Here is a 17,077-nt window from a genome sequence, read left to right as displayed (position 1 = left end):
GTTCTGGTATAACACATTGCAGTATTGTTAAAAACACTTCAAAGATGCATATATATTTAAATTATATATTTTATATATAATACATATATTTATATACATTATATAGAAATGCATATGTATATATAATTATATATATAAAGAGAGAGAGTTTGAATATCACGGGGTATTAGTATGGATTTTAAATTGCATAATTTCCAAAGTACTTTGTTTCTGTTATTTATCCTTTTCATTGAGAGTTGCCAACAATTCCGATGAAGCTTGGTGGCTGTGAAGTACTGTTGATGGAACTTAATTGTGGAAAAAATCATTCTCTTTTTAGCCGTGACTGAGAACAGAGTTGCACTGAGTCACCAGTGTGCCAAACGCGCAGTACACAAATAGTATCCAAATCCAAAATATTGGTTTGATTATTGTTTGGAAAAAAAAAAAATAAAAGTGTGCTGGTTAGTCTAGGAAGTTACTTTGGTCCGGTTGACTCTCAAGAGAGTGTACAGGAAGACTGTTAACTTGCTGAAGGATTTCCTTTTGCGTTTTAGTGTCATGTGTGGTTACCATAACATTGCTGTTTTGACCTGATGAGCACAGCTGTAAGGCTGAAGATTACATTTTAGAGAAATTGTCACTTTCTGTTTTGTTCTGTTTTACAATAAAGAAATGTGGGGGAAGAAGAGCTTGGAGGGGAGCAAGCTTGGTGTAGGGGGTATGTGACAGAACTACTGCACTGATACATAAACAGACCTTTGTAGAAATAGTTCCACAACAGTGTGTATGAGAGTATCCAAAGAGTAGACCTTATAAAGCAGCTTTAATGGAACTGTTGGAAAAGGAGTGTAGTTTGTAGTCTTTGCAGTGGTGCTTAACGTGTCTTCACAAAGTATTTCTTATTGTGGACACAGTTCTTTGGAGCCTGAAAGCATTCTTGCCTACAGAGAAGAAACAATATTTCACTTTGCAGACCATTGCATTTATACCAGATGAGTTTTGAATGTTAAATTATTGTAGTATTCGGTGATTTGACATTCTTTATTGCATGGTTAAAAATAGAGCTGAAATCAGCAAACTTAGTAAGAGGCGTGAAAACAGACCCGAGATAATAACTTGATTTCAATTGGGAAGGGCTTTTGATGTTTCTTAATAAACTATCTTGGATTAATTGGTTTCATTTGGATGAGCGTTAGCGGATTAAGGAATTAAAGCCGTCTCTTTTTGCCTTTTGATACAGGAATCAGGAGCTTAAAGACTTGGGAGAGCTTGCACCTCACTGGGACAATATGCGCAAAAGTGTTATTGCTCACTGTGATCAGATGTTGAGCATGTATCAGGATACCCTCGCAGAGCTTGGAAAACATACAGGTATGGAAGTAGCCTCCCCTCAGCTAGAAAATTTAACTGTCAACCTAGTCAATGCTGATGATATACTAAAGTACTCAGCAGAAATAAAACATATAAAAACAATATAATCACTTCATTTCTGACATACCAAGAGGTTCCCTGCTTCTTCCATGTTCTTATTTTTTTCGAGGCATTCCATCGTGTTTTCACAATTAAGGTAGCTCATGGTTATGCAGCAACCAAAAAACTGGAAAAGTGGCTGTGCTTCTTTAAACTGCATATTCCCTTGAATGTACTGCTCTAGTAATATTGAGTACCATCTGACAGCTGGAAACAGTCTTAGGGAGTTCTGTCAGGTTTTTTGAAATACAGGTTGCATTTAAGAGTGTAGAGAGCAACTGTAATACGTTTTACATGTCCTTAATGCATTTGTTGTTGCCCAGGTCACGTCAGAAAAGCACATAATTTATGTAGGGTGCACAGTCTGCCCACAGTCCAGAAGTAGCACTGTGTAATACTTTTGCTTTTTTTCCACGTGTAGTGGTCTGATGCATGTGAGCTGTTCATTTATGTTTGTCAGGATCTTGTGGAATGTAATGTATTGTAGTACCCACACACGAGTTGAGTAGAGACAGCATCAGTGACAAATGTACAGAGAGGCAATGGGTCTTTTCATCCTGTGAAATTCTTCATAAAATGAACAAGAAAATACTGCAGAATAAAGTATTTATGCTTTCGAATTTATTTTGATTGTTCACAAATAATTTAAAGAACTTAGGATAACTCTTTTGTATTTGGGAAGACTGCTGGATTACTTCCTGGCTAACACTCTATTTTGAGCAAGCTATTATTTTGTTTGTAGCATGCCTTCCACCTCCAGTATTGCTTTTGAGATAGTTCTGGAAGGAATTGTGTAATTGTGTGTTCTGGAATTGTGTTCTGAGTGACTGCAGAGGCCTTGTCACTGCTTTCTTGCTAGTGATCCTCATGATCACCACCTTATTATGCATTTTCTAAGGCTGTGCTGATATTATTGGATATGCTGTTTCACTCTGTATTCTCATTATTAGTTATGTGACTCTGTATGTATAATCTTGCCAGAGGTTAGCAGGACTTTGTGCATTGTGCATTTACATATACAGTGTTTGGTTACATCTTCTGAAATATTAGGTAATTACAAGGGTTAACTTGCATTGTTTTAACTGTTCCTAGCTTTTTACAGTTGTATAAAAAAGCCCCTTTTTATTTGCTGAGGAAACTGTATGACTTCAGTTCAGTATACAACTAGATAGTTTTAGAGACTACATTTTTCTTTCACAGAATTGGGCAAGTTTTTTATAATTTATCTAGTGCATTTAGTAGGTGAGACACAAATCCTTTTTTTCCAAAATAATCATTAAAACTGTCAGGTTATCTCAGGTCATCTGTTATCCATCAACTTATAGTAGAAAACTGAGCGCATTATTTGTAACCTTGTATTATTCAGAGACAGCATTTTTTGGGGGGGTTACAGGAAAACAGAAATCCTGTTTTAGTATGTCAGCAAAAAAAGCCCTTAACTGAAACAAAACTTTTTGGCAGCAGTGGGGGAGGAAGCTCATCTGTTACACTAAATGTGGGATAATCAATAGCATTTTGGTTGCACAACTGTAATTTCTCATGTTTATGATTGCTTACCATCATCATAATATCCCAATTATGTTTTTGTCAGACTACTGTGTGAAATGACTTAAATTTCAGCATTTCAACTAATACATATTTTCTAATGCTTTGTTAGATTTTGAAAGCATTCCATAAAATATAGTATGCAAGGAATCATACAGATGATGAAAGGAATCAGTATGTTAATTAACACTTAGAGGAAAATATTAATATGACCTTTTGGGATTTAAAAAAAGGGGGGAAAAAATAATTTATTAAATATAAATTGTGCAAGGCCTTTATTGTGACAAGTGAATTTGAAAAGGACTGATGATGTTAAATGATTTGTCTTAATGAGAAATATGGTAAAGATAACTACTCATAGCCAACGTGAGTTCAAAAAAGGAGAGTCCTGTTTAATTTAAACTCCTTTTAGGACAAGGTTATGAACCTGGTTGACCAAGGAAAATCAGTTAATGTAATCTTTTCGAATTTCAGTAAAGCCTTCAATATTGTTTTTACAGTATTCTTATGGACAAAATATCCAGCAAACACTTAGACGAGATCACAATGTGATGGGTGAGCAATTGGCTGATGGATAGGGTAGGACAGGCTCACCAAGACGCTCTGTATACAGTTTTGGCACCACAGTATTGAGAGGACCTTAGAGAGCATCCAAAAGGAAAACGGTGAAGGGTCTAGAGGGCACGGTGCTATGGTGAGAGGCTAAAATCACTTGTTCAGCTCAGAGAAGAGGAGGCTGAGAGTAGGTCTCGTGATGGCCTAGTTTCCTCAGGAACTTCTTTTGTGACAGTGATAGGGAATGGCATGGATTTGCTCCCCAGGGCAGTGGTCACAGCACCAGGCTGACAGAATTCAAGAAGTGTTTGGCCAAAACACTCAGAAATATCGTTTGATTTTTGAGTGGTTCTGTACGGAGCCAAGAGATGGACTTGATTTGTAATTCTAACTGTGGTGGACCAGGGAACCCAATGTTATTGAAGAGCATAGAGCCAGCACGTGAAACAAAGTAGGAACTTCACTTTCAAAAGTTAACAGTCTAATAATTGTACTGAAGATTTGAGCTAAACGAGGAGGTTTTAAGTTGGAGGTCAACATTGAGGGACATAACTAGATTTCATGTCTTGAACAACTTTTTTCCTCAGTAATATGCTGTTTGTAGAATAACTATTAAGGAAATTAGTATTAAGGAAAATCCTTATCTTTTTGGTGTGTTAAAATTTGTGTTAAAAAGCTCAGTGGTATATCTGTACATTCTAGAACCTATGAATAGTACAGTAATTCTGAAGATGACAATATTTACTTAAAGTCCTGTACTATATTTATTCCTATTGAAACACAAATCAGATGATAAATCCTTTGGGCAGTAACTGTTCTTTCAGAGTTCCACAAAGATCTAACAGTTTTTTTTACATTATATACCTTACGTATGTGGAGGCAGAGATGGGGTAGGGAAGGGGAGGAGGAAAGGGAATTTAATTGTATATATGTGTATAGAGTCAGACTAGAACACTAAATTTGTATTTTAATCCTCTATGCAATGGACTTTGCTGCCTAAAATTCAAGTGAAATCTGAAACAGATTTAAAGGTGGCTGAGAGTTGATTTTGCTTTTAAATTTCATTTCTCTGGCAGTATTAGTCTATATGGCTTGTACTTAGGTTGGAACTTCTATCTAACTATAGCTACACACATTGCTTTTAAAATCTTGTGACAGCTCAGGGCATATCCTGCTTTTTTTTGTACTGAACTTGAATGACTTGCAGTTCTTTTGTGGTGTAGTGACAGAAAGCCTTCTTCTCCTGGGCACATGGGTGAAAATATGGGTAGTGCAGGCAAAATGCTAGCCCTGACAGCTGACCAGATGGGGTGAAACTTCTGACTTCAGGAGTTACCTGATGTTCCAATATGTTGTAATCTTTACAGAGACATTAAAGTGGTCTTTGCAGAAGTTATGTTTGAGTAATAGGAATAACAAAGGCACAGGTGGGTAAGACATATGTTGAATGCTTTGAAGATGTGTGCCTAGGATGAGAATGCAGGATTTGCAGCCAAAAAGAGAGACCATTAAGATGCATTTTTGCACCTGCCCTCTATGCTCTCATACAGGTGGCCTCAGCCCATCAGTCCAGCCTGTCCAGATCCCTCTGTAGGGCCTTCCCGCCTTCAGGCAGATCAACACTTCTTCCCAGTTTTTTGTCATGTGTGAACTTGTTGAGGGTGCACTCAACCCCCTGGTTTCCTATCAAATCTGAATCAGTTACTCCTAACAATACCTTTTCACAACCTTTGCTCTATATCTTCTTTCAAATAATTATTATTTTAAGTTGTTAAGCAGCCTATGCAGATCTACAACTGATAGATGAAGTACCTTTTCCTTGCTTAGCTTTTTGCAAATATGTTAGTACCTCTGTAGCCTTGCTTTTTTGGCATCATTGGTGCCATCTGGAAACATTTGCGCTGGAAGTCTAAAACATGCTTAGTTGCCTTGGAATTTGTGGCAGTTCAAACAGATAACCTATGGGAAATTCTGTCTGAGCAAGTAAAGAATTTCAAATGCATGTTTTTCTCTCTACACACAAGAAAACGTTGAACCTTTTCAGATATTTTTGTGGGGGAATGGAGAGAAATTGGAGATTGAAATCAGAACTAATATCAAAGGGATTTTATTTTAAACAATTAACAGGTAAGATGGCAGGATGCTGAAAAACCTATTTTAGTTATGCTGCCTGAGTGAGAATGTACGATCACTTATCTTTACTTATAGATGACCTGTGCCTTTGTATATGTGCACTGCTAAATATCTCCAGGTAAATCTTGTTTATTCACATGAGGTTTTAATTGTATACCTTTCTACCACCATAGAGTTGCTCGTAATCTCGTCCTTCTGAAGCGTGTAGCCAGATTGTTGGTTTGTTGTTTTTTTTTGAGAGCATTGTGCTTTTTTTCTGACACTGGTTTTTTTTAAGAATAGGAGTTTATATCTTTTCTTAAGCCATTTTATGCTTCTATAATTGGAGCTTTCTATGGAGAATACATAGCTCAGTCACTGTAATATTTATCATTTGATTAAAAAAAAAAAAGTTGGTGAAAATGTAGTACTATCGTAGCTCTGTACCACTGTGTTTTTCAAACAGAATAAACATAATGCCCATTAACTGTGGCATTATTTCTAGCAGACCTATTTCAAGCTGCAGGAAAAATATGCGTATCACCTAGAATAAAAAATTAAATTGTTATGTGAATTAAAAGCTGTTTTGTTGCTTGTAATATGGATACATGCTGAGACTCAGTTAGTGAACTATTCTTCTCCTAATATACAGTTACACATTAAAAGTAAATTAAGGAAGGCTACAAGTATTGTCCTCACATTAAAAAGAAGACAAAATGTATGCAGGGTGCTTAAGATAATGATTCTTTAAACTTTTTTTTTTTCAGGTTCTTCCTTCAAATCAAGCTGTAGCAAAGGAGAAAAAACGTTAGAATTCATCCCAATAAATCTCCATCTGCAGAGGATGCATGTGCATAGTCCTCGATTGAAAGGTAAAGCATGGTTTGCAGAGAAATCCCCTAAGTATGACAAAGTATACTTAGAAATACAATTAAACTGACAGCTGAGAGTTATGGTTTTCATTTTAGCCTTTTTTAAGAAGCAAAAATGTTAATTTATATATCCACTTTCAAGAGTCAACATCATGTGGATGTAAAGCTTTTGGATGAAACGGTACAACCGCTGTAGGCCTGAAAGGCAGTCTGTTTAGAGAGTTGAATGTCGATGATTTTTTTCACTTAATTGAAGAATACCAGCAACAGTTGTGTTAAATTGTTTAGATGAAATGTAAAAATGCTTCAGAAGAAAAATGACAGCAAGTTTTGGTGTAGAAAATTGATTCTTCAGTAAATTCATCTGCAATTTGAACTTAAGTAAATTTGGAATACTGTTGAGGAGGAAGTAATTTCACCGGGAAGAGTGACTTTTAAAGAAAATTTTGAGATTAATTTCATGTGGTTTTTAATTTGCCCTGCACTCAAGTTTAGTGTAAGATATATGCAGTATCCCATGATATGGACTTGCTGTATGACTATTCCTTGTTGTCCTATTGTTTTTTCTTTTCCTGATAATCATAGAATCATTAGAGTTGGAAGGGACCCCTCATGGTCATCTAGTCCAACTGCCCTGTGGTGAGCAGGGACACCTACAGCTAGATCAGGTTGCTCAGACTCCCGTCCAGTTTGACCTTGAATGTCTCCAGGGATGGGGTTTCCACCACCTCTCTGTTCTGGAGTGTCCACCACCCTTAACATAAAAATCTTTTTTCTTACATTCAATCTAAATCTCCCCTCTTCAATTTTGAAACCATTGTCCTCTCACTACAGACCCTGCTAAATAGTCTGTCCCCTCCTTTCTTATAGCCCCCCATTAGAATACTGAAAAATTGCCATCAAGTCTTCCCAGAGCCTTCTCTTCTCCAGGCTGAACAACGGCAGCTCTTTCAGCCTTTGTAATAAGATGGAGTTTATGAATTTATTATTTAAGAACTTGTACTGCTGTAGAGGTATTTAATTATTCACTTCATTTAATGGTCCCTAGAAACTCCGTGTAGACACTTCCTGTCATTGTTTTATGTCCAAATATGGAACCTGCCTGCTTTCCTGCTTGACTGGTTTTTACTCTCAGGATTGTTCATCTGCCTGTAAATATCTAAGAAGTTGATTGAGATATTTCTGAAGAAATTGAATATGTATTGTCCTTAGAGAACAACTCATAAGTAAATCATGAGAACAAAGAAATGACAAGCTACCTCTTCCTTCACATATCTCTAAGAAATTTTGAATCCTGCATGCACACATACCCACTGCTGAGACTAATGAAAGCTATGAGTCTGTGCTGAAACCTAGAAATCATGTCCGATGTTTTCTTGCCTCGTCTTCTGAAGCCACAAGCTTTTAATACTGACCACAGATCTTGGAAAACCGAGGGGTTAACTAAATTTCTATTATATTATTTTCAGTAAGAATTTCAGGAGTTTCATGCTCTTTTTGTGCTTATGACTTCTCAAACAAATGCACACAGAATATATGTGCATTGGAATACATTTGTAATTGTAAGTGTGGTTAAAAATATTCAGTTGTGCCAGTACAGATCTAATACTGTATTGTTTCATACTGACGTGCTGCATGATATTCAGTAGTATTCAAATGTGTTTAGGGCACTGACTGAATTTTTCGTTATGATCTATAGTGCCAGTGGTTTTGTAAAAGCCTGTCTTACCTTTCTTGTTTCTGAGGTGTTTTTCTTTCCACTGTGGTGCTGGAGATAGTGGTAGAGCATGCTAAGTTTCTTCCCAGAGATTGTAGGGCGGACTCATCAGCATAGGTGATGTAAGTAGCCACGAAGAAAAATGTTATTTCTAAACTTAACGTATCCTATTTCCTAGGAAACCTTAATGAACCCAGTTCTGCTCCTGTCTAAATGAGCTCTTTCAGTGCTGTTCTCTGATATGTAAGCATTTTCTTAGTGTTAAATGCAATTATCTCAGAATTATCGTGAAAAAAGAGTATTTATACCTTCTGGAAAGTGGGGGTAATTTCCTATGATGTGTTCTGTCATTTAATGGAGAAGTCTGCTCCTTGGATGTAGTTTTAGCAGCATCCTATGCAAACGCAACGTTATATTAAATGACCATAGTATAGTGAATGCCTTATAAACAGAGATCTGTTGAACTTGCATGCACTCTACGCATGTGCAAATTACACTTGCTAAGGTGTCTTAGCAGTACAATCTTGTACTAGGCAGATTATATAATATTAGAGCTGCTTCAAAAGCAATGCCTCCCATTTTATTACATTGGCCCACCACATCAGAGGTGGATATTGGTGTAGCAGCAGAGGCTGAACCTTCCTGACAACATCCTGTTAAATTTTGTTGCCATGTGACAGATGGCAGCAGAAGGACATTCAAGTAAAATGGCATCTAATGTGAAAGTGTTTATGAAGCCAAAATGCGTCGCTGAATTCCTCTCTGTGGAAAACATTGCACCCATTGACGTTATTTGATTTCCAAACATTTTTTGAGACCAGACAGTGGTCTCCAAAAGTGGTCTTAAAAGCACAGCCTTCAGCAAATAGAATGATGTGCACTGTCTTCTGGGATAGGAGAGGGGTGATCGTTATGGATTTCCTGAAGTCCAGAAGAAACATCAGCTCTGACTTGTACATTGCTGTCCTGAATAAGACGGAAGCTGAATAAGATGGAAATTCCAGAGCCAGGCCAGACAAAAACAGAATCTTGCTCTTGCAACACGATAATACCAGGCCCAATGGCAGTTTGAAGACCGTGGAGTACATAGCCAATCTTGGCTGCACTGTCCTACCCCATCCACCATATAATATCTAGATCAATATAAGATCCATAGAATCTGAATTCAGACTTTGATCTGGTCAGACTGATTAAAGGCAGACTGTGTAGGCAACGTTTTCCTAGCAAAGGCTCTGTTGTAGCTTCTCTGAAACAGCAGGTCACCTCTGCCAGTGTGGATTTCTATGAGCGTGGTATGCAGGCTCTTTTTATTTCCCTTTACACTAAATTAACTGGTCAGTATGTTTAGGATGTTTTGGTAGCACTATATTATAACAATGGCAGAAGATAATTGAAGGTGATTGTACTTACATTTTGTTGGATAAATGGTTTTTTGTATCAATTACTCCGCATCCCATCTGTTTGGTTTACTACAATAAGTTTCATTTTATGAGCACTGAAGAGCTTTGTCTTTAATTAGGTATATAGTGATATTTCTGTTCAGTTTGTATCATTTGCTGCTCGTTCTGGTGTGAGCAGCACACTGATATCAGGTTGATCCTTTTCCTCATCGCCTTTACTTGTCGTGTATCAAATGGCAGCCAGAGTATTGCAGGAAGCGCGAACCATTCACGCAAGCACATGAGCCATAAAAGCAGTCATTTAACCCCTGTGCTTTCAGATACCTTCTGTCTGGGGATGCAAGGTAGTTCTTAATCACATCTTATCATATGCATGCCTATGGATACGTATTGTTTTGTTCAGCATTTCTAAAAGTAGGGCTGCTTTTACTGACCTTTGATAATCTTTGAGGTTATTATACAGTACCGTCTTGTAATAGCAGATAATTTCAGTAGGAACATCTTTGAGAAAAATACCGTTTTACTCTGAAATAACTGTTATCTGTATCCCTATCTATTTGTTAAGCACAACTTTTTGGTCTGTTCATCATACTGCGGAACTTAAATGTGTATATATATAGTTCTGATTTTGTCCCCATTTATACAAAAAACATACTTGTTTCGAATGAATTTGGTGGAAAGTTGCTTCTGTGTCCAGTTCAAGATGACGATTGCCTCCTGTGAAGGCAAGAGAGTTGTTTCAAGTTCTAAACTGAGCTGTGCTTCTAGAAATCTCTCAGCACTTTAAATTGACTGGATTAAAACAAGGTTAATCCACTGTGCTGCAGTGGTTGTCCCCATGGTGTGCCTGTTTTACTCAGGACGCAGTGATGAGCAGGTAGTTTATACATCTGCAAGGTGAAGGAGTTGTGATTTGTCAAGTGTCTAAGCGTTTCACTTGTATAAGGAGCGGATGAATGTATCTTTCCATCAGAATAATTAAAGTGAAATATTAAAAGCCCGATTTCCTCCTTTTATTTAATGCTGTGGTGTTGTTTCCTTCCCCTTTAAATTCTGAACTGATTATTTGAGGGAAAAGTATTTTTCTTTTCCCTCTCCTTCTTCCAAATATCAATTAATTTTTAGTTTTAGTGGAGCATGCTGATGGTATGACACAACTCCCATCACTGTTAGCGACATTTTAAGCTTTCTCTCTGCTGTGGATTGTTGTCAACACTTGTCTTTTCTTGACATGGGTGGTGGTTCTGAGTCACTGGAACATTGCTGTACCAGTACACTTGTGCTGACAGTGCACACCTTTCGTGAGGAGCTGCACTGATGTGTAAATAGAGCACATCACAAGGAATTTTTCCCAAGATTGCACCACTTTCCAACACAGCATATTCTGGAGAGGTAGAACAACCCATGCCCATCACCATGGTGATAGATGTTTTCTTTGCTGACCTTAGTCTTCCCGAGTTCTTTTTGCATGTGGGAGGTAGCTCAGCTGATCTGGATGTGTTTGCATCTGAATGAGCTGCTTCTTGATATATACTAAGAGCCTACAGTCTCAATGAAAGCTCCTCTGAGCAGATCCCCCGAGGTACTTACAGTGTTTTTAAAACAACTCAGCAAAAGCACTAGGACATGTGGTCTTTGTATTTTCCTTTCGTTTTGAGTTCTCTGAAAACATATTCAGAAGCTGTTATGCAATTAAACTATAAGTTCATCTCTTACTTGATTTTCAAGCCTGTGTTGTCTAACTAATAGAACTGTGAAGCTCCAATAACCCAAGATTGTGTTATTGATAAATGCCGATGAAGATCTGAAAGAATGGACTACTAAAGAATCTTGAATATCACTTGAGGCTAAAGATATTATGTTGCTTCTCCTTTTAAGAAGGTGCTAACGAGCCACCAATTCATTAGAGTTGGAATCAGTTTGAGTGAATATGTTTTGAGATTCAGCTCTGGAAGTAAAACATAGTTCATTAACTCTGAGTCATTTTTACAGTGTTCTTTCTTCGAGCGGTATTTATCATCAGAGTGCAAGAGAAGTTCTATTTTAGGAGAGGGTGAGATTTTAATTTACATTGAAAGCTTCCTTGATGAATAAAACAGTTCACAAAATAAAATTAAAAACAAAGTAAAATAAATATTAATGCTTCCTTTAGAAGAATGTTTTAAAAATGCAATAGTTTGGCCTGTGTTTTTATACCTCCAATGAATGCAGCATGATACTGCTTAGTGCAAGTGGGAATTCAAACTTTAAAGACTGGTTGTGGATGGAACTGTCCTCATCTTCATTCTCACAATTGCAAGCCTGAGATGAGAGGCAGTTTGGAAAAAAGCATTGCATCTCCAGTTCTGTAAGCATACATCCATAGGAAAAATAAGATTGTGCATATCATTACACACAGAGTAACAGCAGTTTGTCACGTTCAGCAGCATATTTATTGCACATCTTGGTAACTTTTCATCTGAAGGCAGTTGCTGTGTTTATAAGCATACATAAAATTAACAAGTGATTGAAAATGAGTCTTAAATGCAGTGTCAAGAAGGTAGTTATATCTGAAAGTAGAAGCTAAACAAATTCAAACTGGAAGCAGAGTGGACATTTTTACTGGTCAGTTTGAGTAGTTCTCTGGGGATAAAAAAGAATTTAGTGTCACTTGAAGTTGAAATGAAAAATAATAGTAAAAAGTTTGCTCAACCATCAAGACATTAGCTCGATGCAGTAATCATTAGCTGTAATTCTATAACCTGTATTAGACTATTTCATCACAGTAGTCTCCCGACTCTAAATTCCCGACTCATGAATCTGTGCATTTCAACCTGACTGCTGTTTAAATAATGGAAGATGTAATGAAGTGAAATACACAAAGGACCAATTTACTTTGTAGCTCTGTAAACTGCAGAGCTAGAGTATTTTTCTTCATGTGGCATATAATTTAGACATAGTAATAAATCAGGTAAACTTTTGAATATGTGCAGGTGGCTGTGTAGAAAGATTGATTAGCTCCTGGGCCTTCTTGAGACATAGATTCTTGATTATTCCTTGAAAATAATAGATTTATTCTTCTCATGTATTGTGGAGTAGATTAGTGTTGCCATGCTCTGGGTATAGGTTGACACAACTCTCTGCTTGTCTTTTCTCGTTCCAGATGCTCTGTATGATGTAATCACTGTGGGAGCCCCAGCAGCACATTTCCAGGGGTTTAAGAACGGTGGTCTCCGAAAACTGCTGAGTAAATTTGAGGCAGAAAGGCGAAAGTAAGTATTTCTATAATGGCTAAACAAGTATTGTTAAATCTGCATTATAACGTTAGTTACAAAACAGTTTCCCCCTGTTTTCGTGGATGCTTGAAAAAAATTAATATCTATTACGACTGGGTAAGCATTCATTCATAAAACTACAAGACTACAAAACTGAAGCACAGTTAACCTGCAGTGCCAAGATTTATTTAGGATACAAATGGTAAGCATTGAAATTTTCTTGCCACGTTTCAGGGAGCCTGAGGAATACCTATGCTAGAAAACGTGCTGTTCAAAATGAGACATCTCTTCTGTAATACTTGAGCTCAAGTAGAAAATGGCTATAGACAACTTTTCAATAACAAAACAGTAGGTTGTGGTACAATCTTCATTTCTGACAGCCTTGGGCATGTGAGCCGAAACACTTCTCAGCACCCCTGTTAAATATATCAGAATGTATTGGTTTTTCTTCATAAAATCAAAATGACACTAAGTAAAGGTAAAGGCCTGAACTAGGATATCCGTTTGCTTTAAGTTAAACCTGAAGCATGTACAGCAATGTTAGTTGAATGTCTTGCTAACAAAGTATTATCCACATATTTTTTTTGCTACGGCTGCCAAGTTTTGAACAGGCATAGCTCTCACTGGCAGCACTGTCTTTGGGGTGATGTAACTTGGGTGACTGTGTTACTATCCGTTCATATTCTTCACAGAAAAAAAATCTGAAGTCATACTAACAAGCTTATATTTGAATACTGACAATGGTGGAGTGCAGCTTCTAGCAACTTGCTTGCCAATCCTGAAGAAAAGATCACTTAGCATGTGAATTTTCACAAAACAAAACGAAGAAACTTCCAAAACTCGACTTCCTTTCTGTCTTAGAGGAGCTTTCAAGAGAAATTCAGTTAGGCCAAAAAGTGACTGGAAGCAAGCTCTGAATATAATTTTGCTTATCTGAAAATTTAAAATTAAGGGTATTTTAAATAGATACTTGTAAGGGCTATTGTCATTCTTACCATGGCGAAAATTCTTTTGCTGTGACAATAACAGGTTTTGTATATGATTGTTTATTTAGCCTCACTGGGATGCTTTGAGGATGCTTAGCATTTCCGGGGGCACACTTTACAATTTAAATTTCCTGTTCTACACTTGAAGCAGCTTTTCTGAAGCTACGAGTGAAGAAAGAAAAGTGATACCATGAGATATCAGTCAGAATATAAAATGAGGAGGAAAAAATGCATTTTTAGCTGCCTTTTCCTCTAGGCTAGCTGAGCTGAAGACCTGGGGAAAGATGTGGCAAGAGATCATTCCTCAATCTGCTCCTGGTAACTTTCAAGACATCACTGTCAGTGCATGTGATGGTATGTCTTGCATGTCTTTGACCTTCAGGCTGATTAGTAGAACAGAGTACTAAAATATTCAACATTGTCAGCCTATCAGAAAATATTCCCTTCTCAAATCTCGGCTTGTGGAATTAACAGACAGCAGGAAGCATTAACTGGTAGCAAGGTTATATCACCCTTTACAAGATGTGATTATATTAGCAATTGGAGATTAAAAACAATGTGTAATAGATGTATCTGTTTGAAGAGGGGTGTGGATTTCTATTACGTATAATACAGATCACTGGGCAGACCAAACAGAAGAGAATGTTTTTGGTAATAATAGTTATGAAAAATGCAGTATTTAAATGATTTTTTTTCCTTTTGATAATTGCAAGCAGGTAAGACTAGAAAATAAACGTAAATATCATTTTAAACAAGTAAGAATCCCAGTTTCAGTTGAAAAACTGAAAAGAAGTTGTAAAACAGCTCTTAATCATGTGTGGTCTAAAGTCAGTCATATTGCATTGTAACCCATTCATAATCTGCATGATTCTGTTTTTTCAGCAAAGTTGCAGACAAGTGGCTTCAGCACTATGAAAATCAGGTGTGTCTTCAGTGCACGTCTGCAGATTGTCTGTTCTTTTGATAGCTGTCAGCAAACTTCATAACTGAGAACAGGAGATACTTTTAAGTCATATTTTGCCATGAGATCATTTAAATTCGAATAACTGAAATGTGCTGATTAGGGTATGCTAAATCACAGCAAAGCAATTAAAATAATGTTCTGTGTATCATATACATTTATCTTAGGGTTTTTTCGTGATTGGTTCTTCTTACTTTTTCCTTCTTTTTAGCTGAGAGAGAAAGTAAATCGGTTGTTCAGATTTAGTCTTCTGTCAGCCTGATAATTCTCCTTCCAGCAAATGGAAGGACTTGTCTTATGATTGGTCTAGATGGCAAAACAAATTTAGAGAGCTCAGTTGTGCGGCAACAGTGAAGGCAGATGTTGTGTAAGTTATACACGTTACGCCTCTCTGTTTTAAGGGTTCGTAAATCACTTTCAGGGTACATTAGGGATGTTTTTTCTTCTAATCATAAGTCTAAGAAAATATGTTAGTGCCTGTTTACTAATCATCAAGAAAAACAGGAATGTCCCAGCTGCATTAGATGTTGTAATTCACTATGGTTTTTTTACATCGATTCTAGCAAGATCTTCATAACTGATCCCTCATTAAATTAACAAGAACTTAAGAAAGTAATAAAAATCTGTTGGTTTTTTTGTTTATTTAGGGGGTTTTTTGGCCATAATTATTTTGAGTTTGAACTAAGAGGATTTCTAGTTGTTTAACGAGGTTTAGATAAATGACTTTCCTAACTTCTTTCACTAACTTACTTGCCAACAGAGGTTTTATTAAAGCTGAGATCTTCAGGGTTTCTATACATGAATTTCATAACATTCAACCATTTCTATTCTGTGAGGAATCCGAAATAAAATTGCTGCATAGGAAAGCCCAGAGATATTAAAATAGCAATGATTTGTGTTTGGTTTAACTTGAACCTTGATTCCCAAGGGAAATCACAGCTTGTAGTGTATAGTACTTCTCACAGAAATGTTCTTTGGTCATTTTCTCTCTCTTTTTGTATGTATGTTTATGTAGATACGTATATGTAAAATAACATCAGCCTTCATGGAGATGAACATTTTTTTTATACTGACCAAATGTACGTATTAAGGTGGTTGGAAGTGTTACAGAGAAACTTCCACAGTTCACGTGCTATTCATTGGTATAAACATCACATCTGAACGTTTTTCAGCCACTAGTCTCTCTGAACAGAGCTGCTTGATGCATTTCCTTAAGGAGGCCTGAAAGAAGGGTACTGTGGACTGGAAATTGAAGAGAAGGAGAGGTTTATAGATTATTTGCATGTGAAAGGTTAGAAAGGATTTCCTTTGGAAAGCAAGAAACTATATCGGGGCTCCAGGTGTGATGGGAAGAGAGCAGATTCATGACTTTGTCTATCTTTCTCTGTGGAACAGAAGAGGAGGATAACATGTCTTAAACTCTGTCTTCTGGATAAGATGTGCACCTCAGTAGGCTGCCAGGAAAAGACTATGCTGAAAGATAACATTTACTCTGTTTTGTGGTGAAGTATTATAGCTTTTGTCTTCTGCTAAAATTCTTGCTCAGTTACCCTGGGGTAAGGTTCTTCCCTATGTTAAAGATGATTTTATCTTTCCATTAGCTCAAAGATACACAAAAAACAATTTGAAGAAATACAGAAGGCTTTTCCTAGATAATCATGCTTCCCTGATTATCTTCCTAGAAAGATTCACTTTAAGCATGAATTCTGCTTAGGTCAGTGGAGGGCTGATGGAGGGTATCTTGATGGCTGTTTTCACTGAAACATATGTCCCATTATTGATTAAAGGCAGTTATTTAATGTTACTTCAAGAGGAATTAAGAGGTAATAGGAGAGCAGCAAGAGAAGCCTTGTGTGTACAGGCTTGTTCATTACTTCAAGGATAGGATAGATTGAAATTCAGATTACATCAATGAGAATGGATTGAATGGAGACAGTGAATTTCCAAATCGTCAAGAGAATCTTTAGGAAATAAAAAACAAACCAAAAAGCCATTACTGGGACATCTAAGCTCTCTCAAGACTGCTTTCAAGACCTGAGTAGTGATCATTTGGTTTATTTTCTCATTCAGTATATTTTCCTGTTTCTTTTTTCTTTCTTTTTCTTTTGCTTTTTCTTTTTTTTTTTTTTTTTTTTTTTTAATGTAATCAGTTGAGTTTTGATAGGACAAGGGGGAATAGTTTTAAGCTCAAGAAGGGAAATTTTTGACTGGATGTCAAGGGGA

The 17,077-nt window shown here is 36.8% G+C and overlaps 1 protein-coding gene across 10 annotated transcripts in view; it reads left to right on the top strand.

The window, feature by feature from the left end:
• Window positions 1-17,077, top strand: part of INPP4B (inositol polyphosphate-4-phosphatase type II B) — a 271,956-nt gene that overhangs the window by 182,201 nt on the left and 72,678 nt on the right. For all 10 annotated transcript variants that reach the window (XM_048941067.1, XM_048941064.1, XM_048941065.1 and 7 more), the window contains 3 exons: window positions 1,223-1,353; window positions 6,432-6,536; window positions 12,796-12,904. In XM_048941067.1, the coding sequence (XP_048797024.1) occupies window positions 1,223-1,353; window positions 6,432-6,536; window positions 12,796-12,904 (345 nt within the window). The remainder of the gene's footprint in view (window positions 1-1,222; window positions 1,354-6,431; window positions 6,537-12,795; window positions 12,905-17,077) is intronic.

The sequence above is a fragment of the Lagopus muta genome, chromosome 4 (assembly GCF_023343835.1).
Source record: "Lagopus muta isolate bLagMut1 chromosome 4, bLagMut1 primary, whole genome shotgun sequence".
Lineage (NCBI taxonomy): Eukaryota > Metazoa > Chordata > Aves > Galliformes > Phasianidae > Lagopus > Lagopus muta.
Note: the sequence above shows the minus strand (reverse complement) of the source record. Positions and strands in the feature narration are given on the sequence as shown.